At 36.2% G+C, this 21,678-nt stretch overlaps 1 protein-coding gene across 2 annotated transcripts in view; it reads left to right on the plus strand.

Moving 5' to 3' along the window:
* Window positions 1-21,678, plus strand: part of FNDC3A (fibronectin type III domain containing 3A) — a 153,502-nt gene that overhangs the window by 101,213 nt on the left and 30,611 nt on the right. For both annotated transcript variants that reach the window (XM_049778750.1, XM_049778751.1), the window contains 4 exons: window positions 8,476-8,529; window positions 9,860-9,984; window positions 13,410-13,584; window positions 16,158-16,244. In XM_049778750.1, coding sequence (XP_049634707.1) covers window positions 8,476-8,529; window positions 9,860-9,984; window positions 13,410-13,584; window positions 16,158-16,244 — 441 coding nt within the window. The remainder of the gene's footprint in view (window positions 1-8,475; window positions 8,530-9,859; window positions 9,985-13,409; window positions 13,585-16,157; window positions 16,245-21,678) is intronic.

Here is a 21,678-nt window from a genome sequence, read left to right on the forward strand (position 1 = left end):
GCAAATCCTTAATAGATTCTAACAGTTTAAACCTTACAAAAATCTATTTATGACTATGCTTGAGAGCAGTTACAAAAACAGATTCCATGGAAAGATTAAGGAACCTAGTTAAGCCAGGTTCTCTGTGGTGAGCTAAGTTTATTTGCAGGGTTCTTTTGGCTCAGGGCTATGCAAACTTTTGGCTTGAATCAGGCAGCGGTGAAAAATCCATACAAAGTTCCTTTAAACATGTGGGTACTCGGTCGCCCACATCTCCCCCTGTTTAGTATACAATATGGAAGGGACAGATGTGCCTCGGTGGACTGGCCACACTGGGTGAAGAGGTGTGGGGCTTCCAGTCACCGCATCTGCTACCCTTGAGTCAGTCGTTTCCAAAGCTTGGCAAGGCGCGAGCGCACAGATTGAGGTCTATGCGCCAGCTCCTCGATTACTTCAAACTTAAGTGGTGGAGAGTTGGCAGGAGGGGAGATGTCAGGCGTCAGCTGGTCTTCTGAGGTGCATAGCTGTTGGTATAAAACTTTTGAGTCCTTTCTGGTTGCTTCACCCACTTGATTTTTCACGAAGGTGGTGAGTTTGCGAAAAGCCCAAGGACCAAAAGAAACTAGCAACATGAAGCCAATGAAGGGTCCCAAAAAAGCTGGGAGCACTGTAGTTATCCATGGAGTGGTAGAAAACCAATTTTTGTACCAGCTCTCACTCTGCTCTAAATCTTTTTGTTTATTTACTAAATCATCCTCTATACGTTGAATGCTGTCTCTAAGTAAACCTGTTTCATCCTTAAAAACACAACATTCTTCTTTAGGAGCTACACAGATTCCCCCTTTCTTCAAAAAAAAGGAAACCAAATTAAACCATGGTGGTTTTGCTGCACTATTTTTGCTAGGGATTTAACAATGTGCTTTAAGTGTTGTAAACTTAGTTTAAGTTTGGAAACATTATTAACAACAGTTATACTTAAGGCATTGACAGATTTTAGAGTATGAATTAATGAATAAATTATTGTGCCAGCACCAATAATACCCAGGCCCATTAATAAGGCAAGGGTAAGAGCAGTAGCTGGCTGTTTCCTGCGGAGGGAGAGAGACAGAGTTATTTTTAAGGGGTAATAAATTAGTTTCAGGTGTAACAGTTAATTTAGGCATTAAAACAACTAAAACACAGTAGTTTTAGGACTGAAAAAACAAATGTGAAACAATGTGGGGAGATAAACCAGTAGAACAGGCAAGAAACGTTAAATTGGGGGCAATCATGAACTGAAAGGAGGAATTAATGACAAGAATTTGATTACAATTTTCAATATTGGGTACCAAAAGGCAAAGTCCAAGTTTTACCACCTGTTACAAGGTGATGCTGAAGTGAGGCTTGGGGCTGGATCGCAGAGCGAAGGGGTTAGAGACAGGCAGGGGGTTACCAAAGCAGAAGGGCGGTTGAGATGAATAGCAGATAGGCTGGGTCAGTGATGGTGGAGGCGTTGACCATTTGTAGGATGAGGTTCGAGGTGAATAGCAGGTACCGAAGGCGTCTGCGTTTGGACGGAGGGCGGAAGCGTTGATTATGACAAGGATGAGCTGAGAAGAGGAGGGGGTCCCGAGGACAGCATGGGCTGGAAGGGTGGGGAAGCCGGCAGAGTTTTGAAGAGCCGAGGGTATGGGAGAGGTTGAGCTGACATTGCCAAGGGAGTTGGCTATGTTTTCGGCACCATTGTAGAAGGAGAAGGGAAGGAACTAGAGGTGTTGTCATTGTCTTGCAAGGAAGAGTGAAGTGAAGCAAACAAATTAATGAAGCCTTGGTTTGAAGGGGGTGGTTGGTGGCAGCCAGGCAGAGTACCATTCAGCATTGTGAAAGGTGGAGTCAGTCAGCAACAGGTTTGCAGGGATGGTAGCCAGCAGGAGAGGTGGCAGGCTGTTTTGAAGTGAATGAAGAGAGGACTGCAGGAGGCTAAGGAAACTGCTTGGCAGGAGGCAAAAATGGTTATTTTTGAATGCCACTGGAATGCCTTATGACTACTGTTGGACTTTAGCACACAAAAAAAAATTTTATAATTAATGATAGCCAATTGTTTAAAAACCTTTAAACTGAACTTAAATGATTTCTTTTAAACTTTTTAGTTATTATTTTAAAGCTAGATGCTTCTTTTTGTAGCCACATTTGGCCTTATTGTATTGGCCTTAACTATACATAGCAGAAAAACTGGGGATTGCAAAGTTCAAAAATTCTCCAGGAAAAAGTTATTCCTGATGGCCATTTGAGAAATTTTTGAGGTTTACCATCCCCTATCTTTTTTGCCATGCTGATAGAACAAAGCTAGCTTAGCACAGGATTTTTAGCATGATTTCACAGTTTATAGATGACTAGACTAAGCTAGGTAAAAAATTAATTGAAATTTTAAAAATGGATAAGACTATAAAAATTGTATTTATAGAAATGCAAAAACAACAAATAGACAGACAGAACAAACAAGAAACACAACATTGTGGCCACTTTCACTGATAACACGCACACCTGAACAAAAGGATTGAATGAAAACTTGCATTAGAAAAATGGACAAGCGCTTTTAAAGTATTTAGCCGGCATATTTGTGAGAGAAAAGAAGAAGGAAAAAAAATTATTTTAATGTAGCTGGAATGGAACTGCTGAAAATAAATTTTAAGGTTGGCTTTAACACAAAACATTTTTTAAAACAATTTAAATTTGAAGTTTAAAACATGAAGTAAAATGTTAGCAGTTAAAAAAAATTTTTTTTTTTTTTTTTTTTTTTTTTTTTTTGTTAAGTGACATGGTTAGGGGAGCGCTGAAGAAGGAGTTTCCACGCTGAAGTATATTATTTGCTGAAAATGAACAGGTTTGTTATAAATTGGTTTCACAGTAGAATAGTAAGACAGCTGTAATAAAGTGTTAAAATTTTTATGATTAAAGACGAGAGCATGAACTATGATTATTAAAGGTATAAAAAACTGACTTTAAAAAACAACTGTTTGTACTTTGAAGATTTTAAGTGAATAATTTGTAAAAATTATATACCAAATTAACAAGATGTGTAGACATTATAAAATATAGTTAAAGACATTTGATGCATTTTTACACCTAGAACTGAAGACCAAAATTATTTTTAGTACTTGTGAATTTGCTTATAAAATTTAGGTACCTTTATAATGCTAATTAACAATATTATTTTAAAAAAGGCTAACCAGAACATGAACAGAGACAATTTAAGATTAAACTTGGAGAATGCAAAATTATTTGTACTTACCTTTGAGTTTAAATTTAAGCTTGAAATTGAGAAAAGGGATAAGGCTACTTAAGGTTTAAGTTTTTTAAATGGCAATGCTATTTTGCTATATTTATTATGCATTTAAAAGAACTTAGGCTTAGTTTAGAGTTTTGGAATGTTTACACACTATTGTTAAGGAAAGCTGACCAACTTATTTTGCTTACTTGTATTATTTTAGTTGTTAAAAAATTAACTTTATAAACATGTGCAGTAATTTTAACAAAGGAGTTTTGCTCTTTTTTCAATGCAGAGGTAAGAAAGACACCTGTGTTATATTTACAAATTATTCCTTAAAAACAAAGTTAAAAATGTTACAAAATGTTATTTGACTATTAGATTTGAATAGCAGACATGGAGAGGAAAGAGCAATTAAAAAGACAAAATATAAGAAATATTTAAATGCAGATTAAGGAGCCTAAGCTACTAAAAAATGCCCATGACATGAACTATTTTACAAACTTTATATACTTTTAAGATTAAAAATAATTTTTAATAGAAATATAAGATTTAAACTTTAATACTTGTGTGTTTGTTTAAGTTTTAAAACACGAAAAGGTTTTTTATTTACTGATAATTTGTTATTACAAGTAACTGAATTATGACCTTGCTTTAAAATTTTTGAGAGGCATGAACAAAGGGTGTTTATTGCTGTTAGTTGCTTTTTTTTTTTTTTTTTCTAGAGAATTTTTTTTTTTTTTTTTTTTTTTATGTTTTGCACCTTAGCTACACAGAAACCTACAGTTTTTAAAACAGGTACAAAGTATACCACATATACGCCACCTTTGCATAGGTTAAATAACTTATTATGACATTTTTTAACACATATAAGACTTTTTAATTTCACCAACTGTGGCCTTTATCTTTAGAAAAACATTTTAACTTAGGCATTTCGACTTAGGAGAAAGGAAAGCTTGTAAGGGATGGAAGGAGGAGGGGGGAGGACCGTTCTGCTCGCTTAAATCTTTGAAGCAGCCTGAAGTTTTTGTAGGCAACGGCCACTGGCTAACCCAGACAGGTGTGTTTGAACACCAGGTAATTTATTTTGCTTGGGGGTAGGTTAAAAAGCCGGAAAAGCGTGTGAATAGCCTAATTTTAGGCGTTCAGGAATGGGGGCGGGCTAGAACCGGCCACAGCTTCTAGCTCGCCGGCATTCTGCCCCGCGGGGGGCTGTGGGGGGTGCAGGCATAGAGAAGGGAGTGGCAGCGGGAGTTAGTAGAAGTTGGTTGCTGTGACACAGACCTGGAGAGTGACTCAGGCACAGAGTTGCTGACAAGCTGGGATTTGGAAAATGTGTGTTGTTTTTATAAGAGTTTAGAGACTGGGATATTTGCCCGCCCGCCGGCTGGCTAGAGATTAACAGCGCGGGGGAAAAAAAAAAAGCGGCGAAATTTTGGCCCGCCCGCCGGCTAGAGCTGTTCAGGGAAAAAGGCGGCGGTTTTAACAGGATTAGCACAGAGGTTGAAGCAGCAGAAGTGAAGATAAAGGGTTAAAGGAGGGAGGGAACTGAGAGATTTAAAGCGACAGGAACCTGAAAACTAGATTTTTGGTAAACATCATAAACAAAACATTAAGAAATTACAAATATATTTTTTGGTAACTTCTATGTGCCTGCGTTTTAATGCAGACTGAATATTAAGCACTGAATTTGGCTTCTGTGCTTGAGGGGGGCTGCCCATAAAAAAGCACAGGAGTCCCAAAGCCAATTGCGGGACGATAGGTCGGCACAAAAATAAATGTGTGCACACATAAGAAAGGCTGACTTACGCAGCGTCACTCCGGATGGGAGTTTACCCGACGTCTTACCACGTTAGCTCCTGGATTCGCCTGCCTCCAGCCGACGGGATGATCACATAGGATTCAAAACACACACGTGGGGCGCCATTTTGTATCAGCCTTTGCTCCTGTCCTTTGCTGGGAGAGAATTCCGGCCAGCCGCTTTCTCTTAACCGGAACAGAAGGCAAAAGCAGCTACAAATAATTCGCGAGTGTTAAGCTCTTTTGTGAACACCTAGAAAATTAATCCGTAGAAGTTAATAATAAAAGCTCAAGCTGAATTCCTGTCAAGAGGTTTATTGAGAGAATAAGCAAAGCTTTTATAGCCTGTTTCAGTGGGAGGAGCAAAAACACAGGATTGAAACTTAAACCAATCAGATTTGTACAGGTACAACGATTTTTAACCAATGGGAGCAGACACATTTTGATGGCGGGAAGGATAAGGAGAAACCTGGCAGGATGGGGGGAGGGGAAGCAAATCCTTAATAGATTCTAACAGTTTAAACCTTACAAAAATCTATTTATGACTATGCTTGAGAGCAGTTACAAAAACAGATTCCATGGAAAGATTAAGGAACCTAGTTAAGCCAGGTTCTCTGTGGTGAGCTAAGTTTATTTGCAGGGTTCTTTTGGCTCAGGGCTATGCAAACTTTTGGCTTGAATCAGGCAGCGGTGAAAAATCCATACAAAGTTCCTTTAAACATGTGGGTACTCGGTCGCCCACAACGTATATTACATACATTACTTTTGTTTGTTACATATATTATTTTTACACAATATTTTGTTTGTAATAAGTCTGACTAATTTTATTTCATGTCTCATAGAATAGTTTTTTTATTTATGGATGTCATTGGGCCCTTCCTTTGAGAGGACGATTGGGTAGCAACCCAGTGCCTTTCGTATAGGTTAGAATTTGTTGGGAACTGTAACTTATTCTAAAGTTAATTAAAATTCAGTTTTAGTTTCTGTGTTTAAAAGTAATCTCTTCTGGCCCGGAGAGATAGCACAGCAGCGTTTGCCTTGCAAGCAGCCGATCCAGGACCAAAGGTGGTTGGTTCGAATCCCGGTGTGCCATATGGTCCCCCGTGCCTGCCAGGAGCTATTTCTAAGCAGACAGCCAAGAGTAACCCCTGAGAACCGCCGGGTGTGGCCCAAAAACCAAAAAAAAAAAAAAAAAAAGTAATCTCTTCTCACTGGTTTAGTAAAGGTGTAGATGGTTCTTAGTTGCCCACATAGTTACCAAGACATCTAGAAATGGTCTTATTATACATCGTGTGATTGGGGAAAAAAGCATCACTGTAATTATTGAGAATAGTTAATGCCTTAAGAGCAAATCAGATGATTATTAGTAGATCAGATAATCTATATATCCCATAACATAATACCTGGAATATAGTCATGTTAATTAATACTATTTAATCTTTAACTTGGGGGATCTAGCTTAGAGTAATTTAGTGACTTAAATACTAAATTGTTTGACTCAACAGTCTCATAATATAAAAGCATTACTGTGGAAATTACATGGTGTAAAAACAGTGGCATGGGATGACATTTGGATTTTAAAGAAGCATTGTATCAACTGACATTTAGAATTGCCAGTTTATAGTGTTGATTAAAAGGTAGGACAGAAGTTAGTCTTTTCTTATTACTAGTAACAACATACTCTCCATAGTTTGGCTACAAGAGTTTAAATGAGCAAGAACACTAATTTTATATTAGCTAGATTTAGATTCAGTTCTGCTCCATTCTTCATGACTGTATGACCTGGGGGAAATTACTATGGCTCTTTAATTTCCTCTTGTACAGTTTGGATAGTAGTAGTTTATAGAATTGATGTGGAAATTAAATGAGACAAAGTAAAAACACAGGTTAAATAATTGTTTTCTCCTCTAATTCAGAACTAAGATAGAAAATAGATTACACAGATTATAAAGTGGACATTTTGAATCATCTTCACCCAAGAAAAGTAAACAAAGTAGGACTGCAGAGATGACTGGAACATATGCTTTTCATATAGGAACTGCAGACTCCATCCGAGCATTGTAGAAAAGTGCCCCAAAAAATTAGGTTAGAACAACCTGGAGTCATTAACTTTGGGGATAAGTCTTTACCTGTGAATTTTCATCTGGTGTCAATGACATTTTTGTCTATTGTTGTCATAGTTGTTAATTACAGTAACAGCAATATTGTACTAAAACTTGAGTCCATAAAATTACAGAAGTGCCTCTTCAGAACCTTTTATTAAATTAAGGTCATTTAATTTTTGCTTTCTTTTCTTTTTTTTTCCTTTTTTATTTGTGTGTGTGTGTGTGTGTGTGTGTGTGTGTGTGTGTGTGTGTGTGTGTGTGTGTGTGTGTATGTGTGGTTTTTGGGTCACACCCAGAAGTGCTCAGGGGAAATTCCTGGCTCCATGCTCAGAAATTGCTCCTGGCAGGCACAGGGGACCATATGGGAAGCGGATTCGAACTGATGACCTTCTGCATGAAAGGCAAACACCTTACCTCCATGCTATCTCTCCAGCCCCAGGGTCATTTAAATTATCAGAGGAATCAAACTACAATTCCATCTTATTTCACACGTAGTAAATAAAAAGCAAAAACTCATTGACACTAAAATAAAATACCAATTAGCAGAAGAGAAGGAGGAAACAGTAATAAATAGGGTAGATGGGGGTCAGTTGCATAGTGATGGATAGACACTAAACTTTGATGAATGAAAATAAAATACTATGTACATGTTAATAAAGCATGTCCACTTATGAGCCATTTTACTATTATAGACCATTGTTGTTTAAGAGTGAAGATTTCAGTTCTAGAGTGATTAGGAACTAGAATGGAATGTCTATGTGATAGTAAAATTTCTACTACTTAAGATTAGCAGATTGATGAATTAGCAGTTTATATGATTAGAACCTTGAATTTAGAAGCAGAGTTCAAACAGTATATTATTTTGGAGTTCTTCATAGAACCCTAATTCTCTCTTTCATATTGTTACATACTACTTTCAAATTGCAAGGCAAGTCTTAATAAAAGAAGTGAATATTTCTAATTACAAAGCTGATAAAATCTGATAAAAGGTAAAGGGATTTTCTTTAAGGAATATGAAAGCATAGTTCTTACTAAAATTATATGCCTAAAACATTAAACTAATATAAATTATGATTTCCCAATAAATTTGAAAACAAGAGTTTATTTTATTCGGTGTTCAGAAAACCTTGAGATTCCTTTTGTTTCCCTTCTTTGCATTTAAATAGACTTTAAATGCAGACTTTTACTTCTGTAATTTTTAGGTCTATAAAAGAATATCTGCAACACAATAGGTAGTGAAACTTGGACATGTAATTTTAGGACTGGATTACAGTAGATCTGCGGATTATTTATCACAACAACTTTTACAAAAGTACTAATTCTATTTGTTGGTGTCTGTTTTAGGCACCTAGTGACAATGGTTCTAAAATCCAGAACTTTGTTTTAGAATGGGATGAGGTAAGTAAATTGAATCTTTATAAATTACTACTATGCACATCATCAGGCAAATAACTTATTAAGCTCAGTTTGAATAGTTAAGTCTTTTATCTGTTTTTGCCTTGGGATAGATATCTGGGAGTGCTCAAAAGTTACTTCTAACTCAGTGCTTTGGGGTTGTTCCTGGCAGTGCCGGGACCATGCTGAGGACCATGCTGTGCCAGACCTTAAACCCATGCCTGTTGAGCTATCTTTCCAATTCACAGTTTTTCTATTTTAAAACCATCTATGAATGATTTTTGTATGGTACATAATTGAATTTGTGGTATCATTAAAAGATGTTACTAACACTGTATCTTCCCAATTAAATCAACATCACTGCTGTCAACTGGGTAATTACATTGATGAAGAAACATTTTTCACAAGGCTAAGTAGGTATGGGTGAGATCATAGAACTTGAAGTAAGACAGAAGACCTAGTAATGTTTACAGACTGTCCAATATAGTCAGATATTCCAATCATGACACTGGTCTTAATTTATGGTAATGAGAAAACTTCACCAGATTGTTATAAACCTCTGCAAGATCTCTCCCTTTCTTTCCATCAAAGAGAGCAAATGTTGATGAGCCTTAACCAGTGAGCAAAGCTCTAGCTCATTATACTATCATCATGCTTTAACATCAAAAATCTCATCCATCAGCACCATATCAGTTTATGTCATGGCAAGCCTTGAGAATTGCCAGAATATAATCAGAACTTTAGAGCCCTGGTATATCTGCTTATTAAAGGAGGAAAGTGGGAAGGCATCAGATATCTGAAAGCAAAAAGAGATACCAAAAATTGCTGTGGTGTTTCCCTCTTGTAAGTCCAACACTTTGTTGTGGGTTGCCTGTTTCTTCTTTAAATAAATGCTTTTCTTTTACATTTCCCTGGAAACTCGACTCCAGATCATCTGTTTTTTCTAAAGTTTGCTTTGCTCTTGACCCTTCAAAAGTTACTTTTGAAGAAAGTATAAAAAATAGGGTGAGGGCACAGTTCTCCATTACCCAGCCTGTCATACTTTTTTCAAATACTAGAGTAGTTTTGGGATTTTTTTTTTTTACTAAAGCCAAAGATATAAAACATCAGCTAAAACAGGATACAGTAGTTTAAAATCTAAGATGTCTACTCTCTTTAGTTCTATATTTACATAACATTTATCATATAAAAGATGAATGTTAACACAACTTTCTTTTCAGTTCCATGATCTGCATGTAACAGTCAACCTAAATATCCTTTATATTTTATTAAATAGTAATCAATTTATCTTTTTATTCTATGTACATAATATTTAATCAATCCTTTATCTCAGGGAAAAGGAAATGGAGAATTTTGTCACTGTTACGTGGGCTTACAGAAGCAATTTAAAATTACTAAACTATCACCAGCAACGGGCTGTAAATTTAGATTATCTGCCAAAAATGACTACGGTACAAGGTAAGAAATCTAGATATTTAGATTATTTAGTCAACTTCAGTTATGTAAATTATTTAAGTCCAAGTTATCCACTAGATATTCTGCTTTAGCTTATTACTTTATTGCTATAATTAAAATGTATAACTAAGCTAGCAAAGTTATCTTTTAAAATTTTAGTTACATAGAAGCCATGGGAAAGATTAAAACTGACAACTTTACAAAAAAAATTTAATAGAAACTGAATTTTTATGCATCTAGGATTTCTTTTGTTCTCAGTACAATTTAATCAATTTGTTTAAAGTCTTATGATTTCTGAAAACATTCAAAATACCTAGTTTAGAAGTCAATACACAAAAATAAGTTACATTTCTTTATATAAATAATGACTCAGGAGAATGAAATTAAAGAATCTATCCCATTTAAAATAATGTCAGAAACAATCAAATATCTAGGAATCAACGTAAAAGAAGTGAGAGGCCTATACTATGAAAACTTTAAAACACTCAAGAAGATCTAAGGAAATGGAAAAACATTCCATGCTCATTGATGGGAAGAATCAATGTTAACAAAATGAACAATTTACTTAAACCACCTTATAGATTGAATGCAATCCCTATCCAGTTTCAGATAACATTATTGAAGGACTTAGAACTTTGGAACCATAAAAGAGCCAGGATGGCCAGACCCATACTAAAAAACAAGAAACTGGGAGGCATCTCATTACCTAACATGAAGCTCTGCTACAAAGCCATAGTGATCAAAACAGCATGGTGTTGGAGTAAAGACAGACTTCTATACCAATGTTCAGAAAAGAATATCCAGTGACAAATCCCTAAGTATATGGTCAATTAATTTTTGACAAGCAAGCGAGGATATGAAATGGAGTAAAGACAGCCTTTTCATCAAATGGAGTTTGGACAATTGGATAATCACATATAAGAAATTAAAGCTGGATCCATATTTCACACCTTACACAAAAGTCAATATAAAGTGAATCAAAGATCTCGAGATCAGACCTGAATCAGTAAAGTACATTGAACAAAATATAGGCAGAACACTCCAAGTCCTAGTTCTCAAAGGAGTCTTCAACAGTAATAAGGTCTATAGAATCAAATCTGAATAAATAGGACTATATTCAGACTAAAAAGTTTCTATATGGCAAAAGAAACATGCTTTAACTACAAGACAACTGAGTGGGAGAAAAGATTTGCACTCAACACATCAGATAAAGTGTTGGTATCTAGAATCTACAAAGTATTCAAAAAGATTAACCTCACTAAACCTAAAATCTCTTAAAATGTGAAAGAAAATGAACAGACAGCTCTCTGATGAAGACCAAACAGGCACATGAAAAAAATCTCATCATCACTTATACTTAGGAAAATCAAAATCAAAATGACAATGATATATCATCTTAGACCAGTGAGGATGGCACATACAAAAATACTGAAATGGACCAGAGTGATAGCACAGCAGTAGGGCACACAACTGACCAAGGATAGACCTAGGTTTGATCCCTGGTGTCCCATATGGCCCCCCAAGCCAGGAATGATTTCTGAGCGCATAGCCAGGAGTAACCCCTGAGCCATCACCAGGTGTGTCCCAAAGACTAATATATATATGTGTGTGTGTGTATATATATATATATATATATATATATATATATATATATATATATATATATATATATTAAAACAATTTGTGTTGACAATGAGAAAGAAACTAAAGAAAGAAACCCACTGCTGATGGGAATGCTATCTGACCCAACCCCTATGGAAAATAGAATGAAGAGTTCTTACTAAACTCAGAATTGAAGTGCCATATGTCCCCGTAATCCCACTCTTGGGTATCTGGCCCCAAAACAGAAAAACATTCACCCAAAAGAAGATTTACACACCACTGTTCATCACAGCATTCAGTACAATAGCTGAGAGTTGAAATCAACCTAGATGTCCAACAACAGATGAATGAATCATAAAGTTGTGGTGCATATGTAGAAGAATAATATAGTAGTTGTAGAAATTATGTAATCATGCATTTTGCTGCAATATAGATAGAACTGGAAGATACTGTGTTAAGTAGGCCAGAACATTAAAGATGGAATATAGAATGATATCACTTATATGTGTTATTTAGATTGATAGCATAAAGAAATGGAATGGTTTAAAAGGAAGTTGTCTCGAACACTCTAGGCCCCAGAGTATAGTAAGGAGAAGGAAAGAAATTGAGTGGAGGAGGAGAAAGACAAATAAGAAATGATGGAATATGGTCAACCGCCTAAAATGTATTCAAGGCATATTCGACAGCAATGAAATCGTGACACCCAAACTGTAACAATCAAACTTAAAAAGGTGCCTGTTAATGTTGGCAGGTTGGGGAAGAAAATGGTGGCACAGAATGGATGCTGGGAACATTTGGCAAAAGGAGGTCGAGACTGGTGGTGGGATTGGTCCTGAAACATTGTATGTCTAGAACAACTATGAATAACTTGTTAATCACAATGGTTTAAATAAATTTTTTTAAAATATATCCAGAATAAGGGCCAGAGCAATAGCACAGCAGGTAGGGTGTTTCGCCTTATGGTTCCCCAAGCCTGCTAGGAGTAATTTCTGAGTGCAGAGCTAGGAGTAACCTCTGAGCACCACCAGTTGTGCCCCCCCCCCCCAAAATCCAGTTTAGCAAAGCCAAGTATCTTTGAAGAGTTATGGTGAAATTTATATTTGAGGTATCTCTGCTACTCTGGAATTATGTAATTTTGAGTATGTTAATTTTATTTTATTTAAGTGACATTGTATAAAATGGGTTTAGAAGAGGGGCCAGAGCGATAGCACAGTGGGTAGAGTGTTTGCATGATCCAAGTTTTATCTCCAGCATCTCATATGGTCCCCCAAGCCTACCAGGAATAATTTATGAGCTCAAAATCAGAAGTAACCCTTGAGCACCACGGGTGTGGCCCCAAACCAAAAATAAATTACTTTAAATGAATAAATAGCTATAAGTATAAACTTATAGGAAAGTCTGTTCCCATACCTTTTCTCATGTATATAAGCTTGTATATATTTCTGTTAAATCAAAGACTTAAGATTCTTAAAATAAGCTGAATTATTAAAAGAATATTAATTAGCTTTTCTTTGTTTTGGGGCCACATCTGGCAGTGCTCATGGGTTACTCCTGATTTTGCGTGCAGAATGGCTGAGGAACCATATGAGGGGAACCATATGAGATTCCGGGAATCAAACCTGGGTTAGTCGCATGCAAGGCAAACTCCCTTATCTGCTGTATTATTGCTCCAGTCCTTAATTCACTTTTATGTATGTATCTGACCTGATTAATATAAAATATTTTCAAATCAAAGATTATGTTAAAATATTTTGATTATATCTAATTTAAGTGAGTTGTTAGCTGTATAAAAATAACTTGTCCTTCAAAATAATTTTTTTCCACAGTGGTTTTAGTGAAGAAGTCTTATATTATACCTCGGGGTGTGCCCCTTCAATGCCTGCAAGTCCTGTATTAACTAAGGCTGGAGTTACTTGGTTATCTTTACAGTGGAGTAAGCCCGCAGGAACACCATCAGATGAAGGAATTTCGTACATTTTAGAGATGGAGGAAGAAACTTCAGTAAGTATGACTATGTATCTAAAATGGCATATTTAAAACATTTCAGTGTGTTATTAATCCAGTGATAGTTTAAGCACAACAAGCTTTGATTACTATAATAAGAGATTATCACAGTAAAGTTAATCACAGTCTTTTTTATTATCTGGTACACAGAATTTTGGTTTATGCTGTACTGTACTTGGTAGACTAAAACAGTTGTATAATCAACTACTGTAAGCAAAAGCATTATGTCTGAAAGGAGAAGATAAAAAATATATTATCAAATATAGCCAGGGCTGGGGGCCTGAATAGAGGTTAAAATACATATAAGAGCAACCCAGGTTCAATCCCTTAACACCACAATGCCTCATTAGGTGTAACCCTTGGAGTCCTCTGAGCATTGTTAGCTTAGCCATGGTGGTGCCTGGCACAGCATGGTCTAAGCAACACCATTTTCTGGCCAGCCCATTTAGTTAAACATTGCTGAGAATGGCCCCCAAGAACCAGAAGAGACCCTCAAAAAATAATAGAATTATTGCTGGGGTCAGGAACACAGCATAAAAGGTAGAGATGTACTTTGCTTGTTGAAAGCCGTGAGTTTGATTCCCAGTACCTCATGCTTTTCAGAGCACTTCTGGATATAGCCTTGTTGTCCCCAAACATCAGAAACAACTGGTCACCTATGGGACCTCTTTAATAGGATATAGTCCTATTTAAAAAATAAAATTTTAGCCATCTGTTGAAGGGCATCTTGGTTGTTTCCAGAGCCTGACTATTGTGACTAGTGCTCTCAACCTTGCCAGGAGCAATTTCTGACTGCAGAGCCAGGAGTAATCCCTGAGTGCTGCCGAGTGTGGCCCAAAAACCAAAAAAAGAAATAAAAGAAAACACAAGGAAATAGAAACACCCCCTGTTCATGGATTAGTAGAATTAATATTGTTAAAATGACAGTACTATCCAAAGCATCATTCTGGTTCAGTATAGTCCTCTTAAAAATTACCATGACATTTAAAAAAAAAAGACCAAATGCTGTTGAAATTTATATGGTGTATAAAAATCTCTAGTTAGCCAAAAAATTGAGGGGTAGACAGATGGGTAGCTTCTCTGGACCCAACTTTATACTATAAAGCTATACTATAATTTTGAAGTACTGAGGTAAAGTACCTGGGATAAAGGTATTGGATTCCCAAACCAATAAAATATAATTCAGAGTCCAAAGAAAAAGTCAGATTTCTGGACAGCTAATCTCCACAGAGGAGTGAAGTGAATGAAATAATGGAGCAAGGAAAGCATCTTCCAATGGTGTTGGGTAAACTGGTCACGTGCAAAAGAGAAAAAAAACTCAGACCCATATCTCACTTTGCACTAGTGTTGGTTCATAACAGATAAAATGCCTTGATACCAGAACTGAATCTATAAATTATATTACAGAAAGCACAGGCAGAACACTTTGTAACTTTGAATCTGGAAGTGTGTTCATGATTCACTTCACTGTCTTTGGTCAATGGAATTCTTTTTTTTTTTTTTTTTTTTTGGTTTTTGCTTTTTGCTTTTTGGGTCACATCGGCAGCGCTCAGGGGTTGCTCCTGGCAGAAACCACCGTCCTTCTGCGAAATTAATGGAATTCTATCACATTAACAGATGCTTGCACCACACTGAAAAAATCAGAATGAAAAGATATCCCACTGACAGGGAGAAAATGTTTTCTCATCATTCATTGGAACAAAGGGTTAATATACAAAATATATCAAACTACTTGTAAAATTTAATTAGAAGAAATATGATCAGCCCCAGCAAAAAAAATTAAAAGATTGATATGATAGAAATTTCTTAATTAAGACATATGGATGGTCAGTAGATCTGAAAAGATGCTCTGGATCACTTGTCATCAGAGGAATGCAAATCAAAACAGCAGCGAAACACCACCTCATATCAGTGAGATTGGAACATATAACAAAAAAACAAGCCTTCTGTTATTAATATTTTAAACCCCAGCATTAGTAGATGGAGTATTGTCCCTGGAGCTATAAATTTAGGAATCCCAAATCTAAGTGACATCCCCACCTGTCAGTACAACCAGTCATTCATTTATTCAACTAAACTATATGTTATGTACAATTTATATTAAATGTAATATTAAATTATTAGAGCTCAATTTATAGCATCTAAATGGGAAACTTTTTAGTTTGGGAGACAGACTTGATTGAGAAGTACTTAGTGATTTTGACTTCCTATTTTCTCTAAACACAAAAGAATATTCTCTTGGCTACTATATTGACAGAATAAATAGTCTTCCTTCGACAAATAGTAAAAAGCATTTCTTCGATTCATCTATCCACTCAAAATGGGACCAGTCAACAAGAGCGTTTACCTAATTGCACATAGCAGAAGACAAGATTTTGGTCTTTACATATTCACTATTCCACATATTTCTGCTGTCAGAAATCTAATGAATGGAGCTGGCGAAAAGAGTATAACCAGTAGAGCACTTGTTTTTCATGCAACTGACCCCAGTTCAATTCAAGCCCCATATCTTCTCTGAGTACCTCCCAAGTGTGGCAAAAAAAAACTAATGATGTGTTTTCCCTTTCCAGGGATATGGATTTAAGCCTAAATATGATGGTGAAGATCTTGCTTACACAGTGAAAAATCTCAGACGTAGTACAAAGTATAAATTTAAGGTAAGCTTTGAAAGCCCTTACAAATAATTTTTGTTTTGTTGTGTTAAAACGAAGTATATATCTCATCTCTTTATTTTATTTTGTTTTGTTTTGTTTTTGTTTTTTGAGCCACACCCAGCGGTGCTTAGGGGTTACTCCTGGCTGCTCAGAAATAGCTCCTGGCAGGCACGGGGGACCATATGGGACACCAGGACTCGAACCAACCACCTTAGGTCCTAGATCGGCTGCTTGCAAGGCAAACGCTGCTGTGCTATCTCTCTGGGCCCTCATTTCTTTATTTTAAATCAAATGTGTTGGTGTATACTACTAATAAACAAGCATTTCGCTTTATAACAGTAATTCTCAAGATTTATATATATTCAGAATAGTTTTAGTGTTTTCTGTATATGAACATACTAAAAATATGCTTCTCGGTAGAAGACAAAAAGTAAAAGTAATTTTGTCTAAAGTACAGAAAAACTAATGCTGTTTTTCTTTCAGTGCATCATATCAAGTGGTGTACAATTTGTTTATCATTTCACTGGCTGTTCACATGAAGAAACTCATGTTTCTTTATTAATAAAGTTTTCCCCTTATGTATTTTATACTCTGTGAACATCCTATTCCTTATTAATCTTTCACTCTCTAGTTTTATCTCTCAATAAATTATTATCTGAATCAGTAATAAGATTGTTGGTTGCCAGATAGTTTTTATTGTTAACCATTTTATAGTTAGCAATATACTGTAAAGAATAATTATTGCTTCCTATTTGTACCAATATTGATTTATATATTCCTAATACTTTGCTACTAAGATTATGAATTTTAAAATTCAACTTACCTCTAATTTGAGAACCTCTTCAAAGTGACGTTTGTACCCTTTGACACATCTTCTCCACCTCATCAACTTTAAGTCCTTCATCTCTAACACAAAAGATAGTCCAGCTCATTTTACACTTTTATCTTCTTTAGTCTTAGAATTTGCCCTGTCTCAGTGTAACTGAGTCCTTTTAATTAATTATTAGGAAACCAAAGTTCTACATAATAAGTGTATTTTGTCCTGTTCGGTCATACTCCTACTAAATGTCATCTAGAATTCCCTTTATGTTTGATTTTTCCTTAGGTAAATGGCTATTTTTCCTGATACAGCATTTTTCTAGTACAGGATATCATAAGGTCCTATCCTACTCACCATCTAGCATACCAAAGAAATGCAACATGAGCAATTCATCCAAAACAACTCAGATTCATGCAGTTTATTTAATTTTTGATAATTGCATGTTCAGAACTTTTACTGTAACGGAAATTTTTGCAACCCCCCCCCAAAATACAGAGAGCTCAAGGGGCAGAAAACATGCAGGGGAGGTTCTAACCCAACACAAATTAGCATCACGAGTAGCAGTATAAATAGTATCATCAGTAGCAATCTAAAAACAAAGTAGATTTTAAAAACTTTTATTCTGTGGCAGCTGCCATCAAAATCATAACCTAAACTGGAAAACTCTCCTGCTCAAAAAAATTCTAAAAATAAGAATAAAAGTAGGCTGGAGTGGTGGCGCAAGTGGTAGGGCTTCTGCCTTACACGCGCTAACCTAGGACGATCACGGTTCGGTTCGATCCCCAGCGTCCCATGTGGTCCCCCAAGCCAAAAGCGACTTCTGAGCTCATAGCCAAAAGTAACCCGAGTGTCACTGGGTATGGCCAAAAAAAAAATTTTTTTTTTACTCTAAAGAAGTCTTATAGTAGAAACTTCAAAAGTACTATAATTCACGGGGGGGGGGGGGGGCAGAAAAAAATACTATAATTCAGAAAGTAGTAGTGACTAGGTTTTATATTATTTGTAAAGAAACAGTAGGGGGTTGGGCCCGGAGAGATAGCACAGCGGTGTTTGCCTTGCAAGCAGCCGATCCAGGACCAAAGGTGGTTGGTTCGAATCCCGGTGTCCCATATGGTCCCCCGTGCCTGCCAGGAGCTGTTTCTGAGCAGACAGCCAGGAAGTCACCCCTGAGCACTGCCGGGTGTGGCCCAAAAACCAAAAAAAAAAAAGAAAAAGAAACAGTAGGGAGGGGCCGGTGAGGTGGCGCTAGAGGCAAGGTGTCTGCCTTGCAAGTGCTAGCTTGGTCCCCCCAAGCCAGGGGCAATTTCTGAGCGCTTAGCCAGGAGTAACCCCTGAGCATCAAATGGGTGTGGCCGAAAAACCAAAAAAAAAAAAAAAAAGAAAAGAAAAGAAACAGTGGGGAATGTAACTAAAAAGGAATTCTAAATTTTCAAAATACTAAAATTAAAACTGAAAAAATTTAAGACCTAAATTGAAAATGAAAATCATTTATAGTGCAGAAATAAGCAAACACCAGAAATGACAACATTTTAATCAGATGGTTAACAGAAAGCTAGAACCTTGTATGCAAATTTTTAAAAGATTTTAGTTCAAGAGCTATTGACATGTCCCTATAGATAGATTGTCTATAGTAGACCTGTCTATACTGTCTCTAGAAAAAAAGGATTTGTTGTTTTCTGAATTCTCAAAAATAGTTGATCAAGTAGCAAGATTTGTAAAGGTTAATAAAGTCTGGAGAACCCATAGATATTTTAATTTCAGTGTATTGCTTTTTCATAGGTTCAAACAGATCAGAACATAATCCACTGATTGTAATTCCATGCTTGATATATCAGCATTTGTGAAAGTCTGTGTTTTTTCACTACTCTAAATATACCCAAATAAATCCTGAATTCTTGGTATATTCCCTTCTCAGACTTGACTAAATCTTTGCATTTTTTTTTCCTTTTTATATTGAATCCTTTTGTGTGTTATATCTAATTTGTTCTGTTTATTATATAATTACGTTCAGGCTATTTTCTCAACTTGTAATCCAATTCTATACTATATCTAGATTAGTCTTCTAAGCCCGGCTTTTGGTTTCTCACTAAATTTTGGTCATAGCAGACAGTTCCTCAACACATGGATTTCTCAATAGGAAATTTACATAGTCATATCTGCTATTTCCTGTTAGAAGCAAGCCATTAAATATTAGTGGGGGGGGAACACATAATTTTTTTAACTTTCAAAGAAAAATTCATAGAGTATATGTATATCTTTTTAAGAAAAAAAATCGCCACACAAACTCAAATATCTTGGAATCAACTTGACTAAAAATGTGAAGGACCTATACAAAGAAAACTATAAAACTCTGCTCCAAGAAATAAGAGAGGACACGCGGAAATGGAAACGCATACCCTGCTCATGGATTGGCAGGATTAACATCATCAAAATGGCAATACTCCCCAAGGCATTATACAGATTTAATGCTATCCCTCTAAAGATACCCATGACATTCTTCAAAGAAGTGGATCAGGCACTTTTGAAATTCGTTTGGAACAATAAACACCCTAGAATAGCTAAAGCAATCATTGGGAAAAAGAATATGGGAGGAATTACTTTCCCCAACTTTAAACTGTACTACAAAGCAATAGTTATCAAAACAGCATGGTATTGGAATAAGGACAGGTCCTCAGATCAGTGGAATAGGCTTGAATATTCAGAAAATGTTCCCCAGACATACAATCACCTAATTTTCGATAAAGGAGCAGGAAATCCTAAATGGAGCAGGGAAAGCCTCTTCAACAAGTGGTGTTGGCACAACTGGATAGCCACTTGCAAAATATTGAATTTAGACCCCCAGCTAACATCATGTACGAAGGTAAAATCCAGATGGATTAAAGACCTCGATATCAGACCCAAAACCATAAGATATATTGAACAACACATAGGCAAAACACTCCAGGACATTGAGACTACAGGTATCTTCAAGGAGGAAGCTGCACTCTCGAAGCAAGTGAAAGCAGAGATTAACAGATGGGAATATATTAAACTGAGAAGCTTCTGCACCTCAAAGGAAATAGTGTCCAGGATACAAGAGCCACCCACTGAGTGGGAGAAACTATTCACCCAATACCCATCAGATAAGGGGCTAATCTCCAAAATATACAAGGCACTGACAGAACTTTACAAGAAAAAAACATCTAATCCCATCAAAAAATGGGGAGAAGAAATGAACAGACACTTTGACAAAGAAGAAATACAAATGGCCAAAAGACACATGAAAAAATGCTCCACATCACTAATCATCAGGGAGATGCAAATCAAAACAACGATGAGATACCACCTCACACCCCAGAGAATGGCACACATCACAAAGAACGAGAATAAACAGTGTTGGCGGGGATGTGGAGAGAAAGGAACTCCTATCCACTGCTGGTGGGAATGCCGTCTAGTTCAACCTTTATGGAAAGCAATATGGAGATTCCTCCAAAAACTGGAAATCGAGCTCCCATACGATCCAGCTATACCACTCCTAGGAATATACCCTAGGAACATAAAAATACAATACAAAAACCCCTTCCTTACACCTATATTCATTGCAGCACTATTTACCATAGCAAGACTATGGAAACAACCAAGATGCGCTTCAACAGACGAATGGCTAAAGAAACTGTGGTACATATACACAATGGAATATTATGCAGCTGTCAGGAGAGATGAAGTCATGAAATTTTCCTATACATGGATGTACATGGAATCTATTATGCTGAGTGAAATAAGTCAGAGAGAGAGAGAAAAATGCAGAATGGTCTCACTCATCTATGGGTTTTAAGAAAAATGAAAGACATTCTTGCAATAATAATTTTCGGACACAAAAGAGAAAAGAGCTGGAAGTTCCAGCTCACCTCAGGAAGCTCACCACAAATAATGATGAGTTTAGTTAGAGAAATAACTACATTTTGAACTGTCCTAATAATGAGAATGTATGAGGGAAATGGAGAGCCTGTTTAGAGTACAGGCGGGGGTCGGGTGGGGAGGTGGGAAACTTGGGACATTGGTGATGGGAATGTTGCACTGGTGATGGGGGGTGTTCTTTACATGACTGAAACCCAAACACAATCATGTATGTAATCAAGGTGTTTAAATTAAAAAAAAAAAGAAAGAAAAAGGGAAAAAAATCAACAAGTTCTTTTTTTCTTGAAGGAAAATATTCTTTCTTCAAAGAAATAAAGTGAACTCTAAGGAGTTCTAAGAAACCACCCATCATTATCTGGGCTTAAAAAGCCAAAACATTGCTAAGACAGGCTTGATCAATGACTGAGAAATCCAATACCCTGAGATTCTTGTTCCATAAGATAAATTTACCACCAGGTAGATACTAAAGATGTGTTGTTTTGACACTCTCCAAGACTAGGATGCAGGATGCCAAAAAGAGTTGTAGAAGATGAAGATTATACATTTGTTTGATCAGTTGATAATTGAAGACTTGAATTATAACCTTCAGAAATTAAGATACAAAGTATTCCTACTGGCTTCACAAGTAGGAAATTCACTATAAATTGATAGAGAAAGCTCTGATTAATTGACCTGAACATTTAAAATAATGATTTTTTAATATTTTTATGTAAACACCAT

The sequence above is a fragment of the Suncus etruscus genome, chromosome 8, assembly GCF_024139225.1.
Source record: "Suncus etruscus isolate mSunEtr1 chromosome 8, mSunEtr1.pri.cur, whole genome shotgun sequence".
Taxonomy (NCBI): Eukaryota; Metazoa; Chordata; class Mammalia; order Eulipotyphla; family Soricidae; genus Suncus; species Suncus etruscus.